The sequence below is a fragment of the Suncus etruscus genome, chromosome 14, assembly GCF_024139225.1.
Source record: "Suncus etruscus isolate mSunEtr1 chromosome 14, mSunEtr1.pri.cur, whole genome shotgun sequence".
NCBI classification, from domain to species: domain Eukaryota; kingdom Metazoa; phylum Chordata; class Mammalia; order Eulipotyphla; family Soricidae; genus Suncus; species Suncus etruscus.
Genome location: NC_064861.1, coordinates 66697294 through 66724833, shown reverse-complemented (window position 1 = coordinate 66724833; position 27540 = coordinate 66697294). Strand labels below are relative to the sequence as shown.

The 27540-nt window shown below is 42.0% G+C and overlaps 1 protein-coding gene and 1 pseudogene across 1 annotated transcript in view; both read right to left on the bottom strand.

The window, feature by feature from the left end:
* Positions 1-5576: 5576 nt before the first annotated feature.
* Positions 5577-27540, bottom strand: part of AP1G1 (adaptor related protein complex 1 subunit gamma 1) — a 101736-nt gene continuing 79772 nt past the window's right edge. The window contains exons 14-24 of the mRNA XM_049786488.1: positions 26513-26567; positions 22906-23028; positions 22687-22776; positions 21295-21422; positions 19266-19370; positions 17385-17526; positions 17058-17184; positions 12152-12259; positions 11882-12042; positions 8849-8947; positions 5577-6884 (exon numbers count right to left, since the gene is read on the bottom strand). Coding sequence (XP_049642445.1) covers positions 6783-6884; positions 8849-8947; positions 11882-12042; positions 12152-12259; positions 17058-17184; positions 17385-17526; positions 19266-19370; positions 21295-21422; positions 22687-22776; positions 22906-23028; positions 26513-26567 — 1240 coding nt within the window. The 3' untranslated portion in view covers positions 5577-6782. The remainder of the gene's footprint in view (positions 6885-8848; positions 8948-11881; positions 12043-12151; positions 12260-17057; positions 17185-17384; positions 17527-19265; positions 19371-21294; positions 21423-22686; positions 22777-22905; positions 23029-26512; positions 26568-27540) is intronic.
* Positions 27056-27155, bottom strand: LOC126028911 (uncharacterized; annotated as a pseudogene).

Genomic DNA, 27540 nt, shown 5'->3' with positions numbered 1-27540 from the left:
CCATATATGGTCACCCAAGTCCTACCAGGAAGGATTCCTTAGCACAGCCAGTGTAAACCAAAAAAAAAAAAAAAAAAAGTGTAAAGTCTAGAGAAAAGTTGTTCAACTTTCTTATGCCTGCAGTACTTTGGTCATAGACCAAAGTGGTTGACAATCACTGTCATAAAGTTCTCTGTAAGTCAAGATCCAATTCATAAGTTGTGAGTAGTTGATTGTTTTCTTCTCAAACCATGCACTGCCATTAACATTTTATACTGTTTCAAAGGTTACATATTCATGTTCTTCCCAGTTCAAGGCAGTGTGCATTATGGGTGCCAAGGGTTATGTAACTATAATTTCTGGAAATGGTAAACAGCTGAGGCTAACCCTAAAAATAAATTCCTCTAGGATTTTTTTTTTTGTACAAAAACCCATCTGCCCTCACTGTAGGTTCATCATTATAAAAATCGCTACTAGATCAAGCCAAGACAAAAAGTCATTAGACTCCCTCCTTTATGTCACCTTCCAATAAATGACTATGCATACCTCTTTCCACTTGCAGGCAAAGTCAAAGGGGGGGGGCTCACACAGACACATAAGACAGACACACATGCATATATGTGCTTGTACATTTACTCCAGCTTTTTCCTAATCCTCATTACAAAATGGAAAGTCTGGAAAGGGGAAGTTCACTTGGGGAGGAGGTATAGGGTACATTCTGCAGTGCTCAGGGGTTACTCTTGGCTCTGTGCTCAGAAATCGCTCTTGACAGGCTCAAAGGACCACCATGTGGGATGCTGGAGTTGAACCCGAGTGGGTCCCAGGTTGGCTGTGTGCAAGGCAAATGCCCTCCCCGCTGTGTTATCGCTCTGGCCCTCACATCTGAGTTTGGAAAGGGCTTTGAGAGCTTACTATAATCACTGATTTATCAAGCTACTTCCTACTCCTTTGATGGGAACAAAGTGACCTTTAAGTTTGAGTCTTTTTTGCCCAGGCTGAGCAAATTTAGAAGGCTCTAGTGCAGAGTCACAACCTTGACTGATAGTTTTGGGTTCAAATTAAAAGGCAGTTTCTGGGGGGCCGGAGAGATAGCATGGAGGTAAGGCGTTTGCCCTTCATGCAGGAGATCATCGGTTCGAATCCCAGCACCCCATATGGTCCCCTGTGCCTGCCAGGAGCAATTTCTGAGCCTGGAGCCAGGAATAACCCCTGAGCACTGCAGAGTGTGACCCAAAAACCACAAAAAAAAAAAAAAAAAAAAAAAAAAAGGCAGTTTCTAACCTGACTTCAAGGTCTGAAGTCACTTGTTATTTCCCCCCCCCCCGGGCCACACCCGTTTGATGCTCAGGGGTTACTCCTGGCTAAGTGCTCAGAAACTGCCCCTGGCTTGGGGGGACCATATGGGATACTGGGGGATCGAACCGTGGTCCTTTGCTTGGCTAGCGCTTGCAAGGCAGACACCTTACCTCTAGCGCCACCTCGCCAGCCCTCATTTGTTATTTCTTCAATATGGAGACAACACTGAACCTTGGGAGTAAAATAGCATGGAAACCTTTAAAAATGATCAATATGAATTTGGTCTTTCTAAATTGAAGTTCAAAACTGAGTGTATTACCTACTAAACTTGGCTACTGCAGCTTTTATATTTTCATCTAATTACATGTAGATGAAGTTGTCGACTAAGTTTAATATTAAGAAAAAAATGAATATCAACTAGGCCATATATAAGGAAAGATTATAAAAATGTCACTTATCCAAAAAAAAAAAAAAATGGGGCCGGAGAGATAGCATGGAGGTAAGGCGTTTGCCTTTCATGCAGGAGGTCATCGGTTAGAATCCCGGCGCCCCATATGGTCCCCTGTGCCTGCCAGGAGCAATTTCTGAGCCTGGAGCCAGGAATAACCCCTGAGCACTGCCAGGTGTGACCCAAAAACCAAAAAAAAAAAAAAAAAAAATGTCACTTATCAAACAGTACCAAAGGACACATCTGCATGAATTAGATAAGTGCCAAGGCCTACAAGCTTCCCCAGTGAAAGGACTATCACCGTGTCTTCTCACTCAAGGGACTGAAGTACTCTCGGTCACCTTCCAACTTCCAAACTCCTCTCACTTTTAGAGAATGGTTCATATAAAGTAGATCTTGAAATAGTTTGTTTTGGCTAGTCAAGCCTTCTTCTTCCCAATGATAGAAGCATTTGAATAATTCAAAAATAGAAGCTTATAACTTGAACTGATGATCAACCCTTATCCAAATTTCACCTAGATTTAGAACTTGCCTTGAGAATGGATTTTCTGGAGCAATTAAGCAAGAAAATAGGGGGCCGGAGAGACAGTACATCAGTAGGGCGTTTGCCTTGAACGTGGCCAACCAAGGACGGACCTGGGTTCAATTCCTGGCATCCCATATGGTCCCCTGAACCTGCCAGGAGCCATTTCTGAGCACAGAGCCAGGAGTAACCACTGAGTGCTGCCAGGTATAGTCCAAAAACAAAAAGGCATGAAAATAATAACAGACTTAAAATTTCCAACTGCACTTTTCACTGTAGGTAACTACAAGTGTTTTAAGTTGGTCTAATTCTATTCTTGGTGAGGTTTCTATGTAAAAGATCAGAAAGTTTGGCTCAGAGCTCTGGAATAAGAATCCAAAGCTTCTCTAATCCACTTATAAGAAGCGAGGAAGCAAATTTTAAATCATTGAGTATTGACTTTTTATTATTAGTCCACTGTTCATAATTTGTTTCAACCGAAAGACAATACACACAGCAGAATTCTAATGCATCCCATGTAAATGTTTACATCCATTTTATTCCTCACTCGCCTCTAAAGAATTACCATTTAATTTAAATTTTTTTACATCTCAAAAATATGTCTGCAATAATTAGAACTTCATTAGCTGTCCCACTTGAAACAGCCTTTTTAAAATTTTTACAGTAAAGATGTGATGGGCTTAATGAAAACACAACTTACAACATTATGAAAGAAAAGGGGCCTTTACAGGGACACAGCGGGAGCTCCAAAGGAAAGAGTTCAGATGCTCTTTCCCAGGAAACCCCAAATAGAGAACAAAAACAAAACACACAAAGCGCAACAGCAGGTTCCAAAAACAAAACAAAAAAAAAAAAAAAAAAGAAACTCCAACATGCCATCTTGAAGCCCAAATCAACCTTGTGGAAGGAAGTAATGGTGTGAACTGCCTTGGCATTTGCTTCAGTTTGAGTGTTTCCACATCCTGGAACTCTTTACAGGAGCCACTCACCACTATTGCTTGAAAAGAGTCATTCATATCTGGCTCTACGCACAGCCCCTCTCCCCGGCTGGCCAAAGTTTTTCAAACTTCAGGACTTTCTGAGTCATTCTCCCTTCAGTGATTCTCCCCAGCTCCCAAATTCATGAGTACACAGACCTGTACCACACTCCTGGCCAAGACACAAAGTCCACGACTATCCACTCCTTGCTCTCTACATCCCTGTCTTAGGACAATGTGAATAAAATACATTCATGAGGGGAAAAAAAATAAAACACACATTCAAATTTTCTTTCTTTCCCCTACTTCTCATGACAAGTTATTTCCCAATGCGGAAGGATAATGAAGATGAACCTCAAAAAAACAGTAACTATCCCCTAACTTCCAGCCTACTCTATAACATAAAAATAGAAAGCAAGTTATACAGTAGGTTGAAATTATTCCAATCGCTCATCCTGGACAGTTCGAAAGTCTATATGCTTAAATGAATTGAACAAACAAGGGGAAGGAACCACATTTTCAAGCTAGCAAGAGGAAAAACTCCCCTCTGAAATGTCACTGTGAGGAATGTTTCTTTAAACAAGAAAGGCCTTAAAATGCACAGATGACTGCTATGAGATCTCCCAAGGCTGTCCAGGCACCTCCAGGCAACAGCACTGTGGGAGATTAGATGTTCCTCAGACAGAGCAGAGCCCACGCCAGCAGTTTTCTGAGATTACTTAGATGAATTCTCCCTTAGAAACAATGAGAAAGAAAGGGAGCATATCAGATATAAATTACTCTGAAAGAGGTGGGGAAAGTGAGGTAAAAGTGCTTGTGAAATTGTCCGAGTGTGTGGCCTCACTGCTTGTCACCCCGGAGGTATTAAAACAGCCATGGAACTCACTCTTCTCAGTGGCTCTAAAGGTGTCAATCTATCCAAATCCACTCCCTCTTGGACAGTTAGACTAAGGAAAGAAATTACTAAATGTGCAAGTATCCACAGAAAGGAAGAGGCTTCTCCTTTTTGCAGGAAGACCGAGTGAAAGGAGACCTCATTCTGATCCTAGAAACTAAGGCACGCTGAAGCTTTCAAAGGTCCAATCATTTGGAAAGGTCTTCACACCCACCAGTCTCCTCGGCAGTTATCAGGCCGCCAGTCCTTCAATATGATGCTCAGTTTCATGCTCTAAAATCATGTCAGATTCGCAGCACCCTTGGTATTAAGGCCATGATTTTTATTCCTTCTAGACAAAGCTACAGCTGATCATATAACTCTACCTCAAAAACTAGATCACCCAAGGGGATGCTTTGATACCAGAGCAGACCTTCCAGCCCCATTAGCTAGCACTGTCTTATGGCATAATCTTCAGCAGATTTCTGAGATTCAACTTTGTTCAACTAAAGAAACTTGAGCTGGTTAACTATAAACAGAAGAGAGGAAAATAAAGCCTCTACCACAAAGAGGAATGTTAGACAAAAATCTATTCAAGAAATCCACCATATTATGTTAATCCTATCAAGTTTCACAGCATTAAGTATCCATCCAATGAAATGTCTGCAAAGAAAACTTTAAAGGCTATTTTTTTTCATTGCACAGGCAGAGCAGTTGTATGAAATATAAACTAGTCCACACTTATTTTACTAAAAACTATGCACAAGATAATATTTCATTCTTGAGTCAGTCAACCAATTTACCCAGTGAAGTGGTTTTAGCAGATCTTGCTCTTATATACTATCAGTAAGACCAAAAAATTTCCCCTTTGGAAAAAAAAAGAAAAAATTTCCCCTTTGGAGCCTTTAGGTCAACTCCAGTTTGTCAAATGTTTGGAATACACTAGCATCTGATACAGAGCTAGATTTGACCAGACACTGAAGACTTCTAAGTAAAGGCTTAGTGAAAAGGAGAAAAAAAATGGATATTTTTTTTACCCAAGTTTAAGACCAAAACCAAAGTAGTCCTTATACTGTAATCATACAGTAATGATTGCAAACATTTTAAGAGCAAGGTGGGCCTGATTGTTCATTTCTTCTTCAGAATATCAGACATGGCACCGGTGGAGGAAAATGTACACAGTACATTCAGCATGGAGCACAGGAGTTACCTCACCACATTCCAGCAACTCAAAGCTAAGGTTGAATAATAAAAGGAACCTGTCTAAAAAGCACTCAGCATTCTCACTAGTATACAGAGCTCCAGACCTCAAGACAACAACAATGCAGATATTCATGAGATTAGCCTCAAGAGACCAATTTTTCAGAGTCAGGGAAGGATATTTCTTCCCCTATGGTGTCTGTAAGACTTCCTCAGACATATGGGTCAAGGAAGCTGCAAGGCTCTGTTCCAACACCATAAAGTACAATATAGGAAAGATTTCTTTAACCGTGTGGTCTTTATTTCAGTGCCAGTGTTACAGATACAACACAAATGTTCCAGTTAGAAGAAGGAATTCAAACGGAATGCCAAGGTCCAAGCTAGGCTCAGGAAATAAAAAGGGAGGTTTGCAGTCATGGAGAAGATGACTCCAATATGCTCAGGATGAGCTTGATACTCATTCCTCTTACGGGCAAAGGTGCTTTTGTAAGGAGTCTGATCTTTAAAGTGGAGACCTCCTCTTTCCACCCTTTTACCATAGCTCAACAGGCCAGTTATGGGCTTAAGAGAAACTCAAGGATTTGTGGTGGGAGTAAGGGGATTAATTAATAATTTTGAATAAAATCTTTTAGCCATCGTGTCCACTTTGCACTTTAAGGGAAGTCGATTTTGAAAATAATGGAGAATAATGATGACTACTGCTAAAGAACGGAGAAGGCGCAGGGGGTGGGGCTTGGAAGAGCCTTGAAAATTTCTGTTACAAATGGAGCACCATATCCTTCATGCCAAGTCTCAACCAAAGCTCTTTTTAACTGCATCTGTCCAGTGTTTACAAATAACCTTTCTAAGTCTGACCAGTTCTTGGTAACATACATACATGTGTGTGTCTGTGTGTATACAGCAATGCACAGAAAAGGCCACCAGGAGCCTAATGCCTCTTTCAAACATTGGGGGAACCAGTAGAAAAAGGCGGGGCTCCCTAATGTCCATTGTTACATTTTCTTTCTGAATGCCAGATGTAAAAAGCGCCTGAAGATGGTGACCCAGCTAGTGAGGAATAAATGTCCCACCTTGCCCAGTTCACAGAGAAACACAGTAGAAAGAAGGGGCAACTCTTTGCTGCAGAGACAGAGTGAGTGTTTTCTTGCCAGGTCCTCTCCTCCAGACCAGCTGCTGATTTCCTCAGGGGCCCAGGAATGTTGATTCTGGCTATAAATGTGAGAGGGGTGGAGAAGTACGGAAAAGAAGAAGAGGAAAAGAGTGCAAAGTAGCCTCCAGAAGCAGCCGGCCTCAATAGTGGAGGAGAGGAGATCAGTCTTTAACAATGCTTCAAGATCAGCAACAGCTTTAGGAAAATCCTCCTCGACAGTTCTCTTCAGCTCCTCATGCCCATGGTACAGTTGGGGGGGACTTGCCAGCGATCACAACCTCCTTCCCAGAGTTCCGTTGATTGAGTGGGATAAGAATGAGAATGGTGCTGGACTCTCATTGCCAGGACTGAGGGGGAAAGTTGTTCACCTCTGCTAGATCTTGCATTGCTGAGCCCTTGTGATTATATGTGAGCTTGATCCGCATTCGCAGCTGTTGCTATGAAAAGAAAATTACAAATTAATCGTTGAAATCATATCTCTAGGATCTGGCTAGTTCACACTGACTTCTAATTTTAAGAAAGATCAATTACTATCAAGCAGAGCTTCCCCTTTAAAAAATATTTATATCTGGGCCTGGAGAGATAGCACAGCGGCGTTTGCCTTGCAAGCAGCCAATCCAGGACCAAATGTGGTTGGTTCGAATCCCAGTGTGCCATATGGTCGCCCATGCCTGCCAGGAGCTATTTCTGAGCAGATAGCCAGGAGTAACCCCTGAGCACCGCCGGGTGTGGCCCAAAAACCAAAAACAAAAACAAAAAAAAAGTATATCTGGGCAGGGCCGAGTGATAGCACAGTGGATAGGTCATTTTTTGCCTTGGACATGGCCAAGGCATCCCATATAGTTCCCCAAACCTGCCAGAACTGACACGAGTGCAGAGCCAGGAGCATTACTAGCTGTGGCCCAAAAAAACAAAATATAACAAGAAAGTGTAGATATGGGAAACAAAGACAAAAGCCACCTCATCTTTGGTTGTTAGCTGAAAGGTCCACTAAACCATCTGGGGAAGAAGAAGAAATGCGTCTCCAGAGTATCTCCAGCCCACAGCATGGGCTTTGTCCCTAAATCACACTAGAAGCACAAAGCCTCTTGCAGTTTTAGAGTGACATTTGATGAGAGCGTCACAAAAAGGTATTACTCTCGTATCTAAGTTTCTAGGAAACTATGGTAAGCTATACTTATCTTCACATATACAGACTACCATCAACTCAACATTCAGATACTGTCGTTTTGTTTGAAAAATTGACAGTAAATTTGAACATAGACTTGAGTTGTTCCCAAAGCACAAAAAGAGGGAAAAAAAAAAGAGAGATAACCTTTAAGTGAATGTATTTTTTACTGCAAGTGGCAGATTTCAAAATTGCACTTAAAAAACTTCTACTCTTGTAAAGCAATAGTAGGATAGCAAGTAGAATGTTTCCCTTGCACATGGCCACCCTGGGTTCTGTCTCTAGTACCCCAGATGGTCCCCAGAGCCCTGTCAGGTTTTGACCCCTGAGCAGAGAGCCAAGAGTAATCCCAGAGCACCACAGGGTGGAGTCCAAACCCTAGCCTTAAATAAAAAAAGAAAATTTCTGCTCTATCAAATCATTAAAGGAATTTGTGCTTATATTCTAGGCAGATATTTAAAATTTAGTAAACATCTGAAAGACAAAGTGTTACAAGAAAGACAAAATTATATATTTATCAGATTATTAGAAATGTTTCTGGTTAAGAAATTCTCTATACTATCTTCAAACATTGATAAATAGCTAATTACTATTAAGTGAAGTTAATTTACAGCTTTGAAAATACAAATTAAAATACTGTTTAATTTATATTTGTCAAACTTTTATTTGACTGTTTCATCTAAAACAGCTTCCATTTTACTATGCACACTTAATAATTACAGCTGTAAAAGTGGATCACTGGATCAACAAATGTGTGTGCCACATTTTGCAGCTTATGTATAATCTGGGTCAGAGCTATAGCACAGCAGTAGAGCATTTGCTTTGCACAGAGCTGACCTGGGTTCAATTCCTGGCATCCTATGTGGTCCCCCATAGGCTGCCCTCAAGCGATTTCTGAGCGCAGAGCCGGGAGTAACCCCTGAGCACTGCAGGGTGAGGCCCAAAACAAACAAACAAACAAAAGTATAATATTGCTCCCTCCCTTTCTCAAGAAAAAAAAAAAAAAACCCAGATTGTTAAATATCTAAGTAGGATTTACAAGCTGCATTTTAATAAGATGCCACTTAAACCATTTACTGTATTTATATTCTGTTTATTATCTACAAAAGAACAAAGAGTTCAGATTAGACATTTTCATAGTCTCTTTATGGCTATGAGTCAGAGAAAGTCAGGGAAACAAAGCACAATTTGACAAAAGGAAAATGATTGCACCTTGCTCAAATACTAACTCACCTTCTGTGGGTTCAGAACTTTAATGACTTGTGTGATGGTCCCCGTATTAAATGCTGGGACAACGCTACTGCTAGGAGACAGAAGCTGCAGCTGGAATGTCTGGAGGAACAAAAGGACTCTTCAGAGAAGCAACACACTCAGTCCCATGCCAGTGATGTCAACAAATACAAAGTAAAAGATGCAGACAATGGTTAATGAACCAGATCTGCCTCCTACTACCACCTATTTATTTTCCAGATTCCAACAAATTCATAGTACATCAGGTATCACTTTGTGTTATTTATAAAACCCCACTGTTGGGTTTTTCACCATGAAAACTAGAAACATGCCATTCTCCCCCCTTCCAGTAATAGGAACTTGAGCCTGCCACTTCTCAAAAGTTAACCAACTCTTGGCCTAGCAACTCACTAAGTAGTAACTGATCAATTACAGAGGGGGTAAAAATGAGTCTCATGGCTTAAAAACCCAGAGAAATCTGGTGAGGGCACCTTAAAAAACAAAACTGCTTAGCAGTCATCAATTACAGATCTTAATCCTTTCTGTGTATCTATCTGGCTGGTTGAGATCTACAGATTGGCACTTTGTTTTATATAGCCTGCATTGACTCAGGAGAGAAGCCAGAGAGATAGCTCAGTGGTAGGGCATATACCTTGCACAAGGCCAATCCAGGACCAACCCTGGTTCTATCCCCAGAATCCCATCTGGTCCCCCAAGCTTGCCAGGAGCAATTTTTGAGTGCAGAGCCAAGAGTAACCCCTGAGCACTACCGGATGTGGCCAAAACACATACACATACACAAAAGTCAGGAAAAGTAGGGTACTTAACTTGTACATGGCTGATATGGATTTAATATCTGCACCACCATCCCTTATGGCTCTCTGAGCCCACCAGGAGTGATCCCTGAGCACAGCCATGAATAAACCCTTGGATAGTGGCTGGTGTGACCCCAAAACAAACAAACAAAACCCAAAGCACACATAATTTGTTTAAAGTATGGCCAGACATGACAGAGGCGAAGGAAGGCTGCAGTAATCCAGGATGAGGGGTGGAAGGCTGGGGGGGGGGGGGGTGGGAGGGGAATCAAGTACTGTTCTTTTGTTTGTTTTTGTTTTGTTTGGGGGTGGGTTTTTTTTGGGGGGGGGGTGTCACACCAGTTGCACTCAAAGGCTACTCCTGGCTCTACGCTCAGAATTAACTCCTGGCAGGCTCGGGGGACCAAATGGGATGCCGGGATTCGAACCACCATCCTTCAGCAAGGCAAATGCCCTACCTCCATGCTATCTCTCCAGCCCAGCTCCCAAGTACTGTTCTTAATTTTCATTGTTTACAGGGAAAATTGCTGCAAGCCTGATAAGACAATAAACCATATTGTTACCACAATATAGAATGTGTGCAGATCTTCTATATCAGAGGTTCTTTAAATCCTGGTAGCCTTCTAATTATTAATGGAAGAGAGAAGATAAAAGCAAAGATGAGGGGCCCGGAGAGATAGCACAGCGGTGTTTGCCTTGCAAGCAGCCAATCCAGGACCAAAGGTGGTTGGTTCAAATCCCGGTGTCCCATATGGTCCCCCGTGCCTGCCAGGAGCTATTTCTGAGCAGACAGCCAGTAGTCACCCCTGAGCACCACCGGGTGTGGCCCAAAAACCAAAAAAAAAAAAAAAAAAAAAGCAAAGATGAGGGAAGGCAGGAGATAAAGATGAAGGAAAAGAAGGAAAGAGGTGAGACATTTATCTGATCTTACAGAAAATCCAACAATTACAAGTGTAGAGGTTTTTGTTTTGTTTTTTTTTGTTTTGTTTTGGGGCCACACCTGGTGACTCTCAAGGTTTACTCCTGGCTGTGCACTCAGAAATCACTCCTGGCTCAGGGGACCATATGGGATGCCGGGGATTGAACCCAGGTCTATCCTGGGTCAGCTGCGTGCAAGGCAAATACCCTTCCACTGCACTATAGCTCCCACCCTGTGTAGAGGTTTCTTTTTTGCTGTTTTTTGTAGTTCAGGAATTCACACCCAGGGTTGCATAGATGAAGGCAAGCACTCTACCAGTGAACTATTTCCCTGACAGAAGACATTTGGCCTGTATCTAACGACTATTAGTATGTCCTTTCTTTACTCTCAATCCTATCAATTATAAATATTTATGACCAAGTGAAAAGTATTTACCAAAACGACACTTTGATAAACCACATTAGCTGTAATTTAGTTTAAACTCTAAGAATTAAAATAAATCCTTAGCAAATACATTAAAAAATAAAAATAGGGGGCCAGGCGGTGGCGCTAAAGGTAAGGTGCCTGCCTTGCCTGCGCTAACCTTGGACAGACCGCGGTTCGATCCCCCGGTGTCCCATATGGTCCCCCAAGCCAGGAGCAACTTCTGAGCACATAGCCAGGAGTAACCCCTGAGCGTTACTGGGTGTGGCCCAAAAACCAAAAAAAAAAATAAAATAAAATAAAATAAAATAAAATAAAATAAAATAAAATAAAATAAAAATAGGGCTGGAAGAACCAGCTCACCATATGAATCTCACCACACAAAGTGTAGTGAATGCTGTTAGGGAAATAACTACACACTAACAACTAGCATGACAATGTTAATGAGTGAGAGAAGTAGAATGCCTGTCTCAAATACAGGCAGGAATGGGGAGGCAGAAAGGGGGAACTGGTGGTGGGAAGGTTGCACTGGTGAAGGGCAGTGTTCTGTTTATGACTGAAACCCAACTGCAAGCATGCTTGTAATTATGGTGCTTAAATAAAGATTTTATAAGGGGCCTGGAGAGACAGCACAGCAGTGTCTGCCTTGCAAACAGCCGATCCAGGACCAAAGGTGGTTGGTTCGAATCCCGGTGTCCCATATGGTCCCCTGTGCCTGCCAGGAGCTATTTCTGAGCAGACAGCCAGGTAACCCCTGAGCATCGCCGTGTGTGGCCCAAAAACCAAAAAAAAAAAATTTTTTATAAAAGAAAAAAATAAAAATAAAAACTAGTTCTATCTTTAAACAAAAGAGAAAAGGCCAAGAAGACATAGTGGTACCTTTGGTACTGCAGCCTGGAAAACAAAATCCGTCATATCCAGCTCTGTGCTGTTGGAGGCCTGTATCGTTATCACCGTGACACTGGGGTTGGTGTTTGATCGTTCAAAGGTGAACTCAATCTTCAAGCCATTCTTACTGTAAGCAGTGATGGAGGGGATGCCTTGGAAAGTCAGAGTACGTGTAATTAGTCTAACGCCTGCAGGACTATTTCCTTTCTTTCACGACCACCTCCCCTCACTGCTCAGTGATGGAAACTTTGGTGACCATACCTGTAGCGATGTCATTGAAGAGAGGCTGTGATGAGAGCCCATCCAACAAGAAGGGGGTCTGGGATACCTGTGAGACTGGGGCAGGGGAAGGAGCAGCAGCTGGAGCACCTAAAGATACATTCACACATAAAAACATGTCTTAGTAGCAGGACAAAGCTCACCAATAAAAGGGAGAAAATTATCACAATAACAGGTTAAAGAAAGAAATACCTTATGCAAGTTGTAACAAGCATAAATCATGAAGGGGAAAAAATCACTGAAATGAAAACCCAAAGACTTTTCTTGTTTAGTTTTTATTTTTTGAGGGGGGAAGCACACCTGGTGGTGCTCAGGGGTTACTCCTGACTCTGTGCTCAGAAGCTGAACCTGACAGGCTCAGGAGACCATATGGAATGTCAGGGATCGAACCCAGGTCCATCCCGGGTGAGCAGCGTGCAAGGCAAATGCACTGCTGCTGTGCTATCATTCCGGCCCCTCTAAAGACTTTTTGTTTGTTTTGGGACCATACTTGGTGGTGCTCAGCAATTATTCCTGGTTTTGTGCTCAGGGAACCAGGTGATGCTAGGGATAGAAACCAGGTCACCCACATGCAAGAAAAGCATCCTACCAGCTGTTTAATTGCTGACACACACATATTTCAACACTTTAAAATGAATACTTAAGTTAACTGATACAAATGTAAACTATTTTTTTCTTTTTTTAGCCAGAAAACAAATTTTGCTATAATTGTATGAATATCCAGAATTAGAGGTTACTGTTTACACACCAAAAGGATGAAAAACATGACAGAAAGCAATAGTGTAAGAAATAAAAAGAAACAAAATACTTGTGGTTAAGATGGAAATCTTATAAAAAGATGTTCAATTTTACAGGGTATGAGGAAAATGGAATTTAAAACCACAATGAGCTAAGATACTGTTTTGCAAGAGACAGTATCAAACAATGATGACCTCTTGGTCTTGGATTACAAAACTGAAATTACCAAGTGGCTGGGGAAGGAAGGATATGATGAGGAAGAGACAGTTGTGGTGCAGGGTCTAGAGTATTTTGGTGGTGAAAGTTAAGCGTGCAGTAACTTTGTTTCTTGTTGTTTTAGGGTCATACCTAATAATGCTCCTGGCTCTGTGCTCAGAAATTACTCCCGAGCATTCTTAAGGGAGCATGTAGGATCCAGAGGACTGAACCTAGGTCAAGCAAGACAAGCATCCTAACTGCTGTACTATTACTCAGCCCAAAGATGCAGTAACTTTGTACATCAAGAAATGTAAACAGGGCCCAGAGAGATGGCACAGCGGTGTTTGCCTTGCAAGCAGCCGATCCAGAACCAAAGGTGGTTGGTTCAAATCCCGGTGTCCCATATGGTCCCCCGTGCCTGCCAGGAGCTATTTCTGAGCAGATAGCCAGGAGTAACCCCTGAGCACCGCCGGGTGTGGCCCAAAAACCAAAAACCAAAAAAAAAAAGTAAACATTAGGGGTTAGAGATATAATAGAGTGGGTAGAGTGATTGCCTTGCACAAAGCTGACTCTTCTATCCCCAGCATTGCATATGGTCGCCTATGGCCTCCCTCCCTCCTCCAAGCACAGAAAAAAGAGTAAGCCCTGCTTACATAGCACTGCTATGTGTGACCCAAAAACCAAAGAAAAACCTAGAAAAACCACTGTTCTACTGCAGTGCATATCAATCACCAGTCCTTAGAGCAGACCATGCACGAACTGTCAATCTGTATATATTAAGATTGAAAACCACTGGGTTAGATTATTATAGTATGGGGGTTACATGGAGTTTAAGGTACTTGCCTTTCTGTGATTAACTCTGGTTCGATTCCTGCCACATTAGGTTCCCTGAGCACAGAGGCCAGGAGAAGTCCCTGAGCACTACTAAGTGTGGTCTCAAAACCTTTACCTCCAGATAAAAGTACAGATAACTTTTTGTTGTTTGGGTGAGGGTCTTTGTGCACTCCACACTATGATTTTCAATAGATCTACCCAAATAAGAACAGACTGACGATCCTATGATAGACGGCAAGCATAGAAGAATATGACTAAGAATTGAGAAATCGGGGACAGAGCAGTGGCGCAAGCGATAAGGCATCTGCCTTGCCCACACTAGCCCAGGAGGCTAGCCTAGGACAGATGGTGGTTCGATCCCCCAGCATCCCATAGGGTCCCCTAAGCCAGGAGCGATTTCTGAGTGCCTAGCTAGGAGTAACCCCTGAACATCACTGGGTATGGCCCAAACCAAAAAACAAAAACAAAAACAAATAAAAAAAAAACATTAAAAAAAAAAAAGAATTGAGAAATCAGAATTCTGAAAGACTCAAGAAAATTCAGCAAGGGTCTGGAGTAACAGTACAATGGGTAGGGTATCTGCCTTACTTGTGCTTGATCTGAGTTTCAACACCAACAACCCATATGGATCCCTAAGTCAAACAGGAGTGATTCCTTAGTGCAGAGCCAAGAGTAAGCCCTAAGCACTGCTGGGTATGTCCCCAAAACAAGACCCAAAAAAAATTCAGCACAATAAAAGAGAATCCATTTTATATTTAAACAATTTCAAGTTACATACAAAATTAACCAAAAGATTAAAAGCATTAACAGGGTCAGGGAGGTGACTCAGAGGATTGAAATATAAGCTCTGTATGCATAAGCCCTGCTTTGATCCCCAACACTGAATGGTCCTTCAAGCACCTCAGGAAGTGGCTTCTGAGCCTTTCACAAGCACCAAAAGCACAAATATGTATATCCCAATCCTATCCTTAAAAAAGTACTAACAAAATTAAAGGTAGGATAAACTATATTTATTTTTTTTAAATCTATTTTGGTTTTTGGGTCATACCTGGCAGTGCTCACTCAGGGTTTACTCCTGGCTCTATGCTCAGGAGATGCCGGGATTTGATCCAATGTCCTTCTGCATGCAAGGCAAACGCCCTACCTCCATGCTATCTTTCCGGCCCTGGATAAACTATCTTTAAAAAAGAACAAGCAAGGGACCAGAGTAATAGCAAAGCAGGTAGGGTATTTGCCTTGCACACGATATCCCATATGGTCCCTGAGCCTGTCAGGAATGATTTCTAAGTGCAGAGCCAGAAGTAACCCCTGAATATCACTGGCTGTGGTCCCAAACACCATTCCCCCTCCCCAGAAAATAAAATATCAGTGACAGAAAATATGGAAAGAGCCAGGAGTAATCCCTAAGCATTGCTGAGTGTGGCCCCAAATCAAAACAACAATAAAAAAAAATAGGCAGTTTGGGAAAATTCCAGAAACTGACTGCTCCATTTCTCTATAACAAAGCATGTAATGGGGCTGGAGAGATAGCATGGAGGTAAGGCGTTTGCCCTTCATGCAGGAAGTCATCAGTTCGAATCCCGGCGCCCCATATGGTCCCCCGTGCCTGCCAGGAGCAATTTCTGAGCCTGGAGCCAGGAATAACCCCTGAGCACTGCCGGGTGTGACCCAAAAACCACAAATAAATAAATAAATAAATAAATAAATAAATAAATAAATAAATAAATAAATAAATAAATAAATAAATAAATAAATAAAAAGCATGTAATGCTTCTTTCCTTATATTGAATGATTTAAATTACTTTGTTCGGGATAAAATTGACATGGCATGATGGATTAAAGAATCTAGAGATAAAAATTAATTTAAAACAAATTAAAGACTTAGTAAGGGGACCAGAGAGATAGCACGGAGTTAAGGCATTTGCCTTGCATGCAGAAAGGCGGTGGTTTTAATCCCAGCATCCCATATGGTACCCTGAGTCTGCTAGGAGTGATTCCTGAGCGTAGAGCTAGGAGCCCTGAGCACTGCTGGGTGTGACCCCAAATAAAAGACTTAGCAAGACTTGAAACCATAAATATGAAAGAGCTAGCCTAGAAGTGATGCCATCTACAACACTGGCTTTAGTTAAATCTCAGAGGACTTAACTCCTGAATTAACAAAGACATTTAACAATAACAAGAAACATAGAAGCCAAAAAAGTAAACAGGAAGATAGTAAACTTAAAAAAAAAAAAAAAAAAGAACATGGGGGTCAGAGTGATAGCACAGTGGTAGAGCATTTGCCTTGCAAGTGGCCAACCCGGACGAACCTAGGCTCAATCCCCAGCATCCCATATAGTCCCCAGAGCCTGCCAGGAGCGACTTCTGAGCACAGAGCCAGGAGTAACCCCTGAGCGCCACCAGGTGTGGCCCAAAAAACAAACAAATACACAAAAATATGAACATGACAAGCATTATCTTTTGGGGGGATTCAGGGGCGCATATAGCAATGCTCAGGGGTGCACACAGATACAACATTATCATTTGGAGGGATGAAGGGGTGCATGTAGTAGCGCTTAGGGACAACATACCACACACACACACACACACACACACACACACACACACACACACACACACACACACACACACACACCCCTTTGAAATGTTTCACACCATATGAACCACAATTATGGGAGCCTACTGTTCTAGGAAAAAAATGATTTATAGGGCCCGGAGAGATAGCACAGCGGTGTTTGCCTTGCAAGCAGCCGGTCCAGGACCAAAGGTGGTTGGTTCGAATCCTGGTGTCCCATATGGTCCCCCGTGCCTGCCAAGAGCTATTTCTGAGCACACAGCCAGGAGTAACCCCTGAGCACCGCCAGGTGTGACCCAAAAACCAAAAAAAAAAAAGAAAAAAAAGATTTATATTCTATTCTTTTCAACACACCACACACACATACATACATCTTTGAAATGTTTCACACCATATGAACCACTGCTATGGGAGCCTACTGTTCTAGGAAAAAAAATGATTTATATTCTATTCTTTTCATCACTTCACCTTTCCCACACTCATGTGTCAAAAGGTCATTAGGAATTTTTCCCTACCCAAGCACTAACTCCACTCTGACTTTACCTGTAAGGTTGATGTCTCCCAGTAAATCAAGAAGTTCTCCACCAGCGGAAGCTGGTTTGCTTGTAGGTGCAGTTGGAATAACAGGTGTTATGTCATTTCCTCCCAACAAATCTAATAAATCATTGGCCTAAACAAGAAAATAAAATCTCAATTGACTTATCAGTTGTCTAATTTACATTTAACGCAAATCCCATTGACACTTAAAAATGAGGAAATGGAAGTAGTAATCAATCCCAGAAAAGTAAAGGGACTCAGTATGAGACACATTACAAGGAACCAGGAAATCATCCTTTCCTTGTCTCCCTGGTTAAGCAAGTGTCAAGTTACCTGGCTGGTGGGCTGAGGTCCAGAGGGCGGAGGTTTGGTCTCTAGGGGAACTGGTTCTGTCTCTCCATTTGTCTGTACAATCTCAGTAGGGCCGTTGGTGGTTAGTTTTTCCATGACAGGCATTCTCTCAAGCAAGGCAGACCTGGAAAAGTCTGAAGTGGTTACATTCTAGGCAGTCAACCTAGAGTTCCTGCCCAAAGTAACTAGGATGAAGCCAACATGAAAGACCATCTTCTCTCTCATTTTCCATACACTAAAACAGAAAATTACAAGAATTTCTGGCTACATTAAAAACCAACTTTAAGGAATTTTGAGCAGAAAACTTTTCTACCTAAATAATGAGACTGGAATTTCTCACTGATTGGAATAAGAAAAGTAAATTATAGGAATCACTCTATTTTTTATTTATTTATTTATTTATTTATTTATTTATTTATTTATTTATTTAGTTTTTGGGTTACAACCGGCAGCACTCAGGGGTTACTCCTGGATCTACGCTGAGAAATCGCTCCTGGCAGGCTTTGGGGACCATATGGGATGCCAGGATTCGAACCACTGTCCTTCTGAAAGCAAGGCAAATGCCTTACCTCCATGCTATCACTCCGGCCCCAGGAATCACTCTTAAAACCAGGCAAGAGGAGCAGGAGGAGGACATATACCAACTGTTAATAATCAAATGAGATGCTCATGAAAAAGTACACTTCCCAATGATTAGCCAAATAAATAAAAAGCAAACTTTCCAGGCCAAAAGAAAAAGAGGGGTTTAGAAGATAGCCCAAAGACTAGGACTAGGGAGCACGTTTTTCTTGCATGAGGTCCAGTTCTAACCCCTAGCACTGTATAGACCTCTGAGCATTTTCCAGAGTGGGGAAACAGGAATTTGGCTCATCCATCATGCCATCCCTTCATATGTGAAATACTGAGGTTAATCCATGTCACAAGAAGAAAAAGGGAAATGGAGGGCAAGAAGAGAGCTCAAAATGAAAATCACATGTTTTGCAAGTGGGAAGACCTAGTAGTTTAAGCCACAAAGCTGCTGGGGATGGCCCTGGATACATCATGGTGCAAAAGAAAAGGGGACACTATTAACTTAATTCTTTAGAAGCCAGGCTTAAGAGCAAAATGGACAAAATAGAAGCAGCCAACCAATCAGAACTAAGTAAGATTGAGAAGTTCTGCTAAGAAAGGATATGGAGGGGCTGGAGAGAGAGCACAGTGGTAGGGCGTTTGCCTTGCACACAGCTGATCCAGCACCGACAATGGTTCAAATCCCAGCATCCCATATGGTCCCGAGACTGCCAGGAGCAACTTCTGAACACAGAGCCAGGAGTAGCCCCTGAGCACTGCCAGATGTGACCCAAAATCAAAACAAAACAAGAAGGATATGAAGGGGGATGGAGCAATAGAACAGTGGGTAAGGTGCTTGCCTAGCAGGTGGCCAACACTGGCTTAATTCCTGGCATCTCATATGGTCTTGCCATATGGGATTCCTGAGTGCAGAACCAGAAGTTGTAAGTATCGCTGGGTGTGGCCACAAAACAAACATAAATGTATCTGAAGGGGCCAGAGTGAATGGTATAGCAGATAGGGTGCTTGCCTTGCATATGGTGAACCCATGTTCAATCTACAACATCATATAGGATCCCCCAAGAATTGCCAGGAGAGATCTCAGCACAGAGTCAGGAGTAAGCCCCAAGCCCTGTAAGATGTGCCCCCTCCCTCAAATAAAAAACCAAAACAACAAAAAGAAAGTATTAACATAAATTTATGAATTATTTATTATGAATTATTTATGAATTATTAATTCACCTTTATAAACTACCATGACAAACTCTAAGATGCTAAGAGGCACACATATTGTTCCATTTCTTTCATGCTTACCTCATGTGATCGTATTTCTTAAAAAGTGCATTATATTCTACTGCCCTCTGCTGGAGTTCCACATCAATGCTGCTTCCATAGATTGAAACCACTTTCTTAATTCGGCTTTGGGATAAAAATAACAAAAGAATTCAAATACACCTCCAAAAAGTTCACAAAGAAGCAGAAGCTTTCTGGCTAAAATTATTTAAATACTAGCTTCCTAACTAACATAATCTTACAAAAATAAAATATCATTATTCAACATTACCATTCACCCATATATTTTTACTCAACTGTAAGTCTAGTTCTACAATTTTTTTTTTCTTTTTATTTTAGGGCACACCATGAGATGCTCAGTATATGGTGAAGATCATTCCTGGATATGTTCCAGGGGCCACATGCTAATGAGGATGGAAATCTGGTGCCTTGCACATAAAGCTAACTCTCTAGCCTTATTTCTTTTTTTTTTCCGTTTGTTTGTTTTGGGCCACACCCATTTGATGCTCAGGGGTTACTTCTGGCTAAGGGCTCAGAAATTGCCCCTGGCTTGGGAACCGGGGTCCTTCCTTGGCTAGCGCTTGCAAGGCAGACACCTTACCTCTAGCGCCACCTCTCTAGCCCCTTTAGCCTTACTTCTAACCTCAGATATATCCCATATTCAAAGGTTTGCTAGAAAAATCAATGATTATTTTTTGCTATGAAAGAAATTTTAATCTTTAATTTATTTATTTATATTTTTGGATTACATCCAGAGGCGTTCAGGAATTACTCCTGGCTCTGTGCTCAGAAATTGCTCCTGGCATGAGGGACCATATGGGATGTCAGATCCCTTGTAAAGCAAATGCCCTACCACTCTGCTATCTCTCTGATCCCTCTTTAAATAACTTTAAAATAAGCTTTTCAGGGCCAGAGTGATATAGTTCAGCGATAGGGTGTTTGCCTTGCACACAGTCAACCCAGGAAAGACCCTGATTCGATCCCTGGCATTCCATATGGCACCCAGGAGAGATTTCTGAGATCAGAGCCAGGAGTAACCCCTGAGTGCTAAAGAGTGTGCCCCCCAAAATATATAAAATAAGTTTTTATCACTAAAAAATGGCACAGTACCAGCCTTTTATCAACAAAATCCATGGCTGACATCAAATTCTAATTACAATTTGAATTATTTTTCATAAGGACTTTTACATTAAAAGTAAAACAGATGGATCATAATGCTCCTGAATACTACCAGATCTAACTGTCAATAAATACAGCCCTTGAGTACCATAACACATGAGTAGCCCATGAGCACCACCAGACACGATCCCAAAAAAAACAAATTAATAATAATAATAATGATGATCCTCATGACATCTCAGATTACAATAAATGAGCATCCTCATATGGGGAGGTCATTTCTCTACTTTAAAATAAAAGGCATTAGAAATCTGCTTTTAAAAACAAAACCTGGGGCCGGCGTGGTGGCGCTAGAGGTAAGGTGTCTGCCTTGCCTGCGCTAGCCTAGGACGGACCGAGGTTCGATCCCCCGGCGTCCCATATGGCCCTCCAAGCCAGGAGCGACTTCTGAGCGCATAGCCAGAAGTAACCCCTGAGTGTCACCGGGTGTGCCCCCCCCCCAAAAAAAAAGCCCTGAACCTTCCAAATAGTCAATGGTAGGGAAGGGGGCAGAGAAAATGAAAGGAAATAAATATAAATGAAATGAGAATTAAGCACAAATTAATCATTACTTTGGAACTAGAGGTATATGCTATTCATCTATTCTACTTTCACACCTGCATGAAATTTTTCATAATAAAATGTTTCTAGGGGGCCGGGCGGTGGCGCTGGAGGTCAGGTGCCTGCCTTGCCTGCGCTAGCCTAGGACGGACCGCGGTTCGATCCCCTGGCGTCCCATATGGTCCCCCAAGAAGCCAGGAGCAACTTCTGAGCACATAGCCAGGAGTAACCCCTGAGCGTCACAGGGTGTGGCCCAAAAACCAAAAAAAAAAAAAAATGTTTCTAGAAATCACTAGACAATTCTGCAGGCCCTACTTTTCTTCATACTCACTTTACAGTACAGGTGAAGCGAGTAGAAAGCTTCATAATGGCAGTGAGGGCATAACCTCGGGTCACAGAGGTGGACATATTAGAGATCAGGACACTTTCTAAAATATCCAATACTTCATCCTCTGTAACCTGGAGAGAAATGGAAAAGACAATGTATAGTGTATAATAAGTAAATACCGAACTCTACTATCACTCACAGTATGCCACTAGAAAAACAACCCGGCCACTAATGAAGCTTTTTTCTCTATTTTTTTTTTTGGGGGGGGGGGGGTTGGGTTATATCTTGCAATGTTCAGGGGCTACTACAGTTTCTATGCTCAGGAATCATTTGTGGTGGTGCTTAAGGGACCATATGTGATGCTAGGGATAGAACAAGGGTTAACCATGTGCAAGGACAGTGCCTTAACCCCGAAACTATCTCTATGACACCCATTACCTAAACAAGAGAGAGAGAGAGAATTTATTGAGAGTTGAAAAGCACTCTATACAGTTTCAAGAGAAAAGAAGCTAGGAACTAGTACAGAAAACAGATGCAGGTTTGATTCTTGACACCACATGATCCACTGAGCATCAATAAGTGCAGCCTCGATGCCCCCTGCACCACTGGGTGGCTCAGGTATTCCTGACACTACAAGGCCTGAGAGTGGCATTCATCTATCAAGATTACCATTGGGCTCCTGTACCTCCTTCTCATCACTTGAGAGCACTGCACCAAATTAAGAAAGAAGAGAAAGAGTATAATACATAGAGTTCAAGTACTGTAGCCACACTTCTAAAGCACATCCTTTAATTAGCAAATGAAATATAATGGTCTCATTTCTTGTTTATCAGCTACTGTATAAGAGAAACATTATCAACTGGTCTGATGGGATGAGAGCTGGTCTGCAGTGTCAATTTCTATTTTGAGTCGACACTTAAATACCTTAAGAAAGACCTTATGATGCAATACTTAGAAAAACCTTATGGTACCAGGGATCAAACTCAGCATTCCCCAATATCAAAGCATGATTCCAGTCCTGTGACCCATCTCCAGAGCCCATGTGGTTTTCAACAATCCAATAAATTCATCCAAAAATTAACTATACTTCCTAATTCTCTTGATTATTTAAAAAGTTTTCAAATTGAGGCCAGAGCAGAAACAAAATGGTAGGCCATTTGCTTTGCATGCAGCCAGGCTGGGACAGATCTGGGTTTGATCCCCCATACATATGGTCCCGAGCCTGCCAAGAGTGATTTCTGAGCACAGAGTCAACCATGGTAGTGGTTGTGGACCCCAAACCCAAAAACAAAACAAAAGGCTTTCAAGGTATCAACTTTGCCTCCTCATTGAAAGTTTTCCTTTTGTAATGAAAACATTGTTTCTCCCCTCAATTTAAAATGTGCCCAGGCAAACCTGAATAGGTTCTTCCTCCTCACATTGGCCAGATACAAGGAGGTCACCATATTCTCCTATACACCATGCCGCTACTTGTACCAGAGGTTGCTGTTTAAAAAAAAGAAAGTCACCATTAAAATCTGACAGATTACCTAATGAGAATCAAAGGCATAACCTACAGTGTTGGTAATAAGAATCTACCCAGACAATAGAGAATAAATCAAATGAAGTACTTACTTGTGAATAATCACCAAGAATTGCTTTGTACAAGCGCTGGACAGTATAGGCATGCATCTCCACACTATTGGTTATTAACTGGATCAAATTGGGGACTGCATCATCACGAACATAGCTTCCTGCCTAAAAAGAAATGAACAGTCACCCCAGAAATACACAATCATGAGGGGCCAAAGAGGCAGTGCAGAGGGTTAAGAGTTTGCCTTGCAGAACCAGAGAGGTGGCGCTAGAGGTAAGGCGTGAATGTACTTAATATTTTTGATGATACTTTGGCTACACGTGGTACTCAGAGCTTATTCCTGGCAGTGCTTGAGGGAACATATGGGGTGCTGTGGATGGGACTGAGGTCAGCTGCACATAGGCCAGAACCCTAATCATTGAATGTATTTATCTTCTAAATGTCTCACAGGCCCCTAAATGCATTTCAAAAATTTGGAAACTTAGGGCTTATCTGCTTCCTTCAAATTTTACCTTTTATAGTTTACCTTTACTTAGGACAAAGAGGATATTATTCTGTTTTCTTTTCACAATAAATAATAAATAAATAATAAATAATATAAATACATAAATAAATATAAATAAACTTAAAGGAGTTATGGGGAGCTAACCCAAAGATTGAAGTGCATGCCTGACTTGCACTCAAACCTGGATGTGATCCCTGGTAGCATGTAGCCTCATCAACACCTCTGGTATAGCCTTGATAGCCTCTAGCACCACTGGGGAGATCCCCTCAAACTAAAAAGAAAAAACACCCTTGGACGTAAAAATAGCTGAGAGGCTAGACTCTGGCTAGAACCAGAGTCCTGAGTTTGCTCCCTAGTACTGCATGGTTCCCCCAAGTATTGCTGAGAGCAATTCCAAGCGCTGCTAGGCATTGATTCTCTGCCTGCCCGTGCCCCCTCAGGCCCTTCCCCAAGATTTAAAACTTGGAGGTTTGGGAGTGTAGTTCCGTAGTTAGAACACCTGCTTCATATTTTTGAGGCAGCAGGATCCCTGACGCACAAAATTACAGAAAATTCATATAAGTATATGAGTTAGAGGTTTGATCTGCTTCTAAATCTGGGAATTAGTGCAAATTATATGTTTGAGTACTGTTTTGTGATAATCTTTTAACAAAAGCAATCATATTTAACATTTGTTTTCATGATTGTGTTTTTTGTATGAATTTTTTTGGAGGGGGCCACACCCAGCTGTGCTCAGAGTTTACTCCTAGTTCTGTTCTGAGGGATCACTCTTATCGGTGTATTAGGAATAGAATCTAGGTTAGCCTCATTCAAGGCAAACTCTTTTTATTTTTGTTTCTTTTTTGGGGGGGGGGGGCCATACCCATTTGACACTCAGGGAGTGCTATGCGCTCAGAAATCGCCCCTGACTTGGGAGGACCATTTGGGACACCTGGGAGAATGAGCACTAAATTATCTCCCTTCCCATAAGTCTCCCACTATCATCTTAAATATCATATTAGAAGGTCAGGAAACCAGCCCAAGAATTGGGCATATGCAAACCTGGGTTCACTACTCCTGTATAACATAGCCTATAAGAGTCATGATAAGGGGCCGGGTAGGTGGCGCTGGAGGTAAGGTGTCTCTGCCTTGCAAGTGCTAGCCAAGGAAGGACCTCGGTTCGATCCCCCGGCGTCCCATATGGTCCCCCCAAGCCAGGGGCGATTTCTGAGCACATAGCCAGGAGTAACCCCTGAGCATCAAACGGGTGTGGCCCAAAAACCAAAAAAAAAAAAAAAAGAGTCATGATCAGTGTGGAGTTCATTCTCTCACTCTCATTCTCATTCTCCTTCCTTCCCTCCCTTCCCTCTCTTTCAATACAAACTACTTAGCTTCCCTAGGCTGGCCGGGTGCAGGACTCAGTAACCAAAAGCACAAGGCCTCAAGCTGGATCCCCAGGCCCAGACCACAATGTACCATCCATTCTACACAATTGTGCTCATCACTAACTTTATTTCAGGAGCTGGGAAGATTTATGTACATGAACAGGAGGATAAAGGGCATTTTAATTAGAATAAAGTAGACAGGAAGAAGCTCAAAGGTTTTAAAGTGGGAGGCCTAGTTCGGTCCTATGGTACCCCAACTAGACAAACAAAAATAAAAGTAATGAGTGAGTGATGGACTAAGTGACAGAGCACTTGCTCACATGTGTAGGGAAGGGTTTGACTAAAAAGTGTTAAGTGAAATATGGTATCTCACTCATATTTGTACTACTTTCTAAGCAATCATTTCTTTTTTTGTTTTTGTTTTTGTGACACACCCGGCAGCCCACAGGGGCTACTCCTGGCTCTACACTAAAGAATCACACCCCTTGGGGCCGGGAAGGTGGCGCTAGAGGTAAGGTGTCTGCCTTACAAGCGCTAGCCAAGGAACGGACCGCGGTTCGATCCCCAGGCGTCCCATATGGTCCCCCCAAGCCTGGGGCGATTTCTGAGCACATAGCCAGGAGTAACCCCTGAGCATCAAACGGGTGTGGCCCAAAAACCAAAAAAAAAAAAAAAAAAAAAAAAAGAATCGCACCCCGTCCCCACAGACCAGGATTCAAACCACCATCCTTCTGGATGCAAAGTAAATGCCCTACCACTGTGCTATCTCTCTGCCTGCTAAGCAATCATTTCTTTTCTAAATTAATTAGTCCCAGTAAATCTTAGCTCTGCTATAAAAATTTGAAGATTTACTTTTTTCTTTTCTTTTCTTTCTTTGGGGGGTTTTTGGGCCACACCCAGTGACGCTCAGGGGTTACTCATGGCTAGGTGCTCAGAAATCTCTCCTGGCTTGGGGGACCATATGCAACGCCAGGGTTAGTATGTGCAAGGCAAACGTCCTACCGCTTGCGCCACTGCTCTGGTCCCCTTGAAGATTTACTTTTGAAAAATCATAATTTCAGGGCCGGAGAGATAGCATAGTGGCGTTTGCCTTGCAAGCAGCCATCCCAGGACCAAAGGTGGTTGGTTCAAATCCCAGCATCCCATATGGTCCCCTGTGCCTGCCAGGAGCTATTCCTGAGCAGATAGCCAGGAGTAACCCCTGAGCACCGGCGGGTGTGGCCCAAAAACAAAAACAAAAACAAAAACAAAAACAAAAAAAAGGAAAATCATAATTTCATGTCTAAAATAAATTTAATGACTAGAAAAATCCTTCAATGGCTTTAGATAAAAGAACAACAAAATTCCAACTCATGGAGATCCTTTGTAATTAGCAGCTACACTGACTCTCACTCTGCTGGCTTGCTTGCTTTCCCGTTGCTCTTAGAGCAGACCAGGATCTAAGGATTCGGTAGCACTGATTCATGCTAACTAGCACACTCTGCCCCCACATATTTACATGACTTCTCATTCCACCAAGTTCTCCATTCAGATATTACCTTCATTGAATGATATGACTTCAATTCTCTGCCTAAAATACTTGACCCACTGCTCCATTCTCATCCTCCTCCGCCACACTGCTTTAGTTTCCTCGTAATAGTGTCCCCTGGCCTGACAGAAGAGCACATAACCCTGGTTCTTCCTTCCCACAGAAAGCAAGTAAGCTTCATAAGAACAACATATTATTAACCAACATAACTAGCACGCAGTCTACGCAGACAGAAAAGGCTACTTACTCACCGTTGTCAAAACACGCATAATCGTATCTATATGCCACCGTTTAGAAGGTGCATACCTGAGAAAAGAATGGAGCCATGAGAAAATAATTGGGCTCAAGGACATTATATACTATCCTATTTTTAGTCTATTAGATTAAGGATTATACTTAGATACATTTCACCTTCAAATTTAGCCAAGTTCTTCATTTCAAATGTTTTGACATAACACAAGAGCTAAACCTTGATGTTTCACCTGAACTAAAAAATGAGACTCAGGGGTAGAAAGATGACAAAAGGAAAAGAGAGACTATTCCCTCACCCATGCCATACCCAGATATGGGGGGAAATTACCTTAAATTCACAAGGGGAAAAAAATACACTACTAAATTTTTTGTTTTGTTTTGTTTTGGGTCATACCCGGCAACACTCAGGAGTCACTCCTGGCTCTATGCTCAGAAATCGTCCCTGGCAGGCTCGGGGGACCATATGGGATGCCAGGATTTGAACCACCGTCCTTCTGCATGCAAGGCGAACACCTTACCTCCATGCTATCTCTCTGGCCCCCAAATTTTTTGTTTGTTTTTTTTGGATAGAGGACGTATCAGATATTAAACTGATAAGAACAGATACTACACTTGATCTTAGCCAAAAGGCCAAGAAGCGATTGTTTGTTTTTTTTTTGGAACTACTAAATTTTTATATACCATTTCCTATAAATTTTATGTGGACAATTTAAATGATAAAATATTTCTTCTTCATAAAATGGGATCATGGGGTCAGAGCAATAGTACAGTGGGTAAAAGTGCTTGCCTTGCATACAGCCAACCCAGGTTTGATCTCCAGCACCCTTTATGGTCCCCTGAGCCCACCAGAAGTAATTCCTGAGCACAGAGACAGGAATAAGCCCCGATCATTGTTGGGTATGGCACAATAAAACAAGCAAACAATAAAACAGCAAAGCAGATTTAGATGGAGAATTTTTATAGATCTTTTTCTATAAAGTAGGGAGGAAATCTTAGTATAAATTCTAGCTATAATAACTTGCCCAAA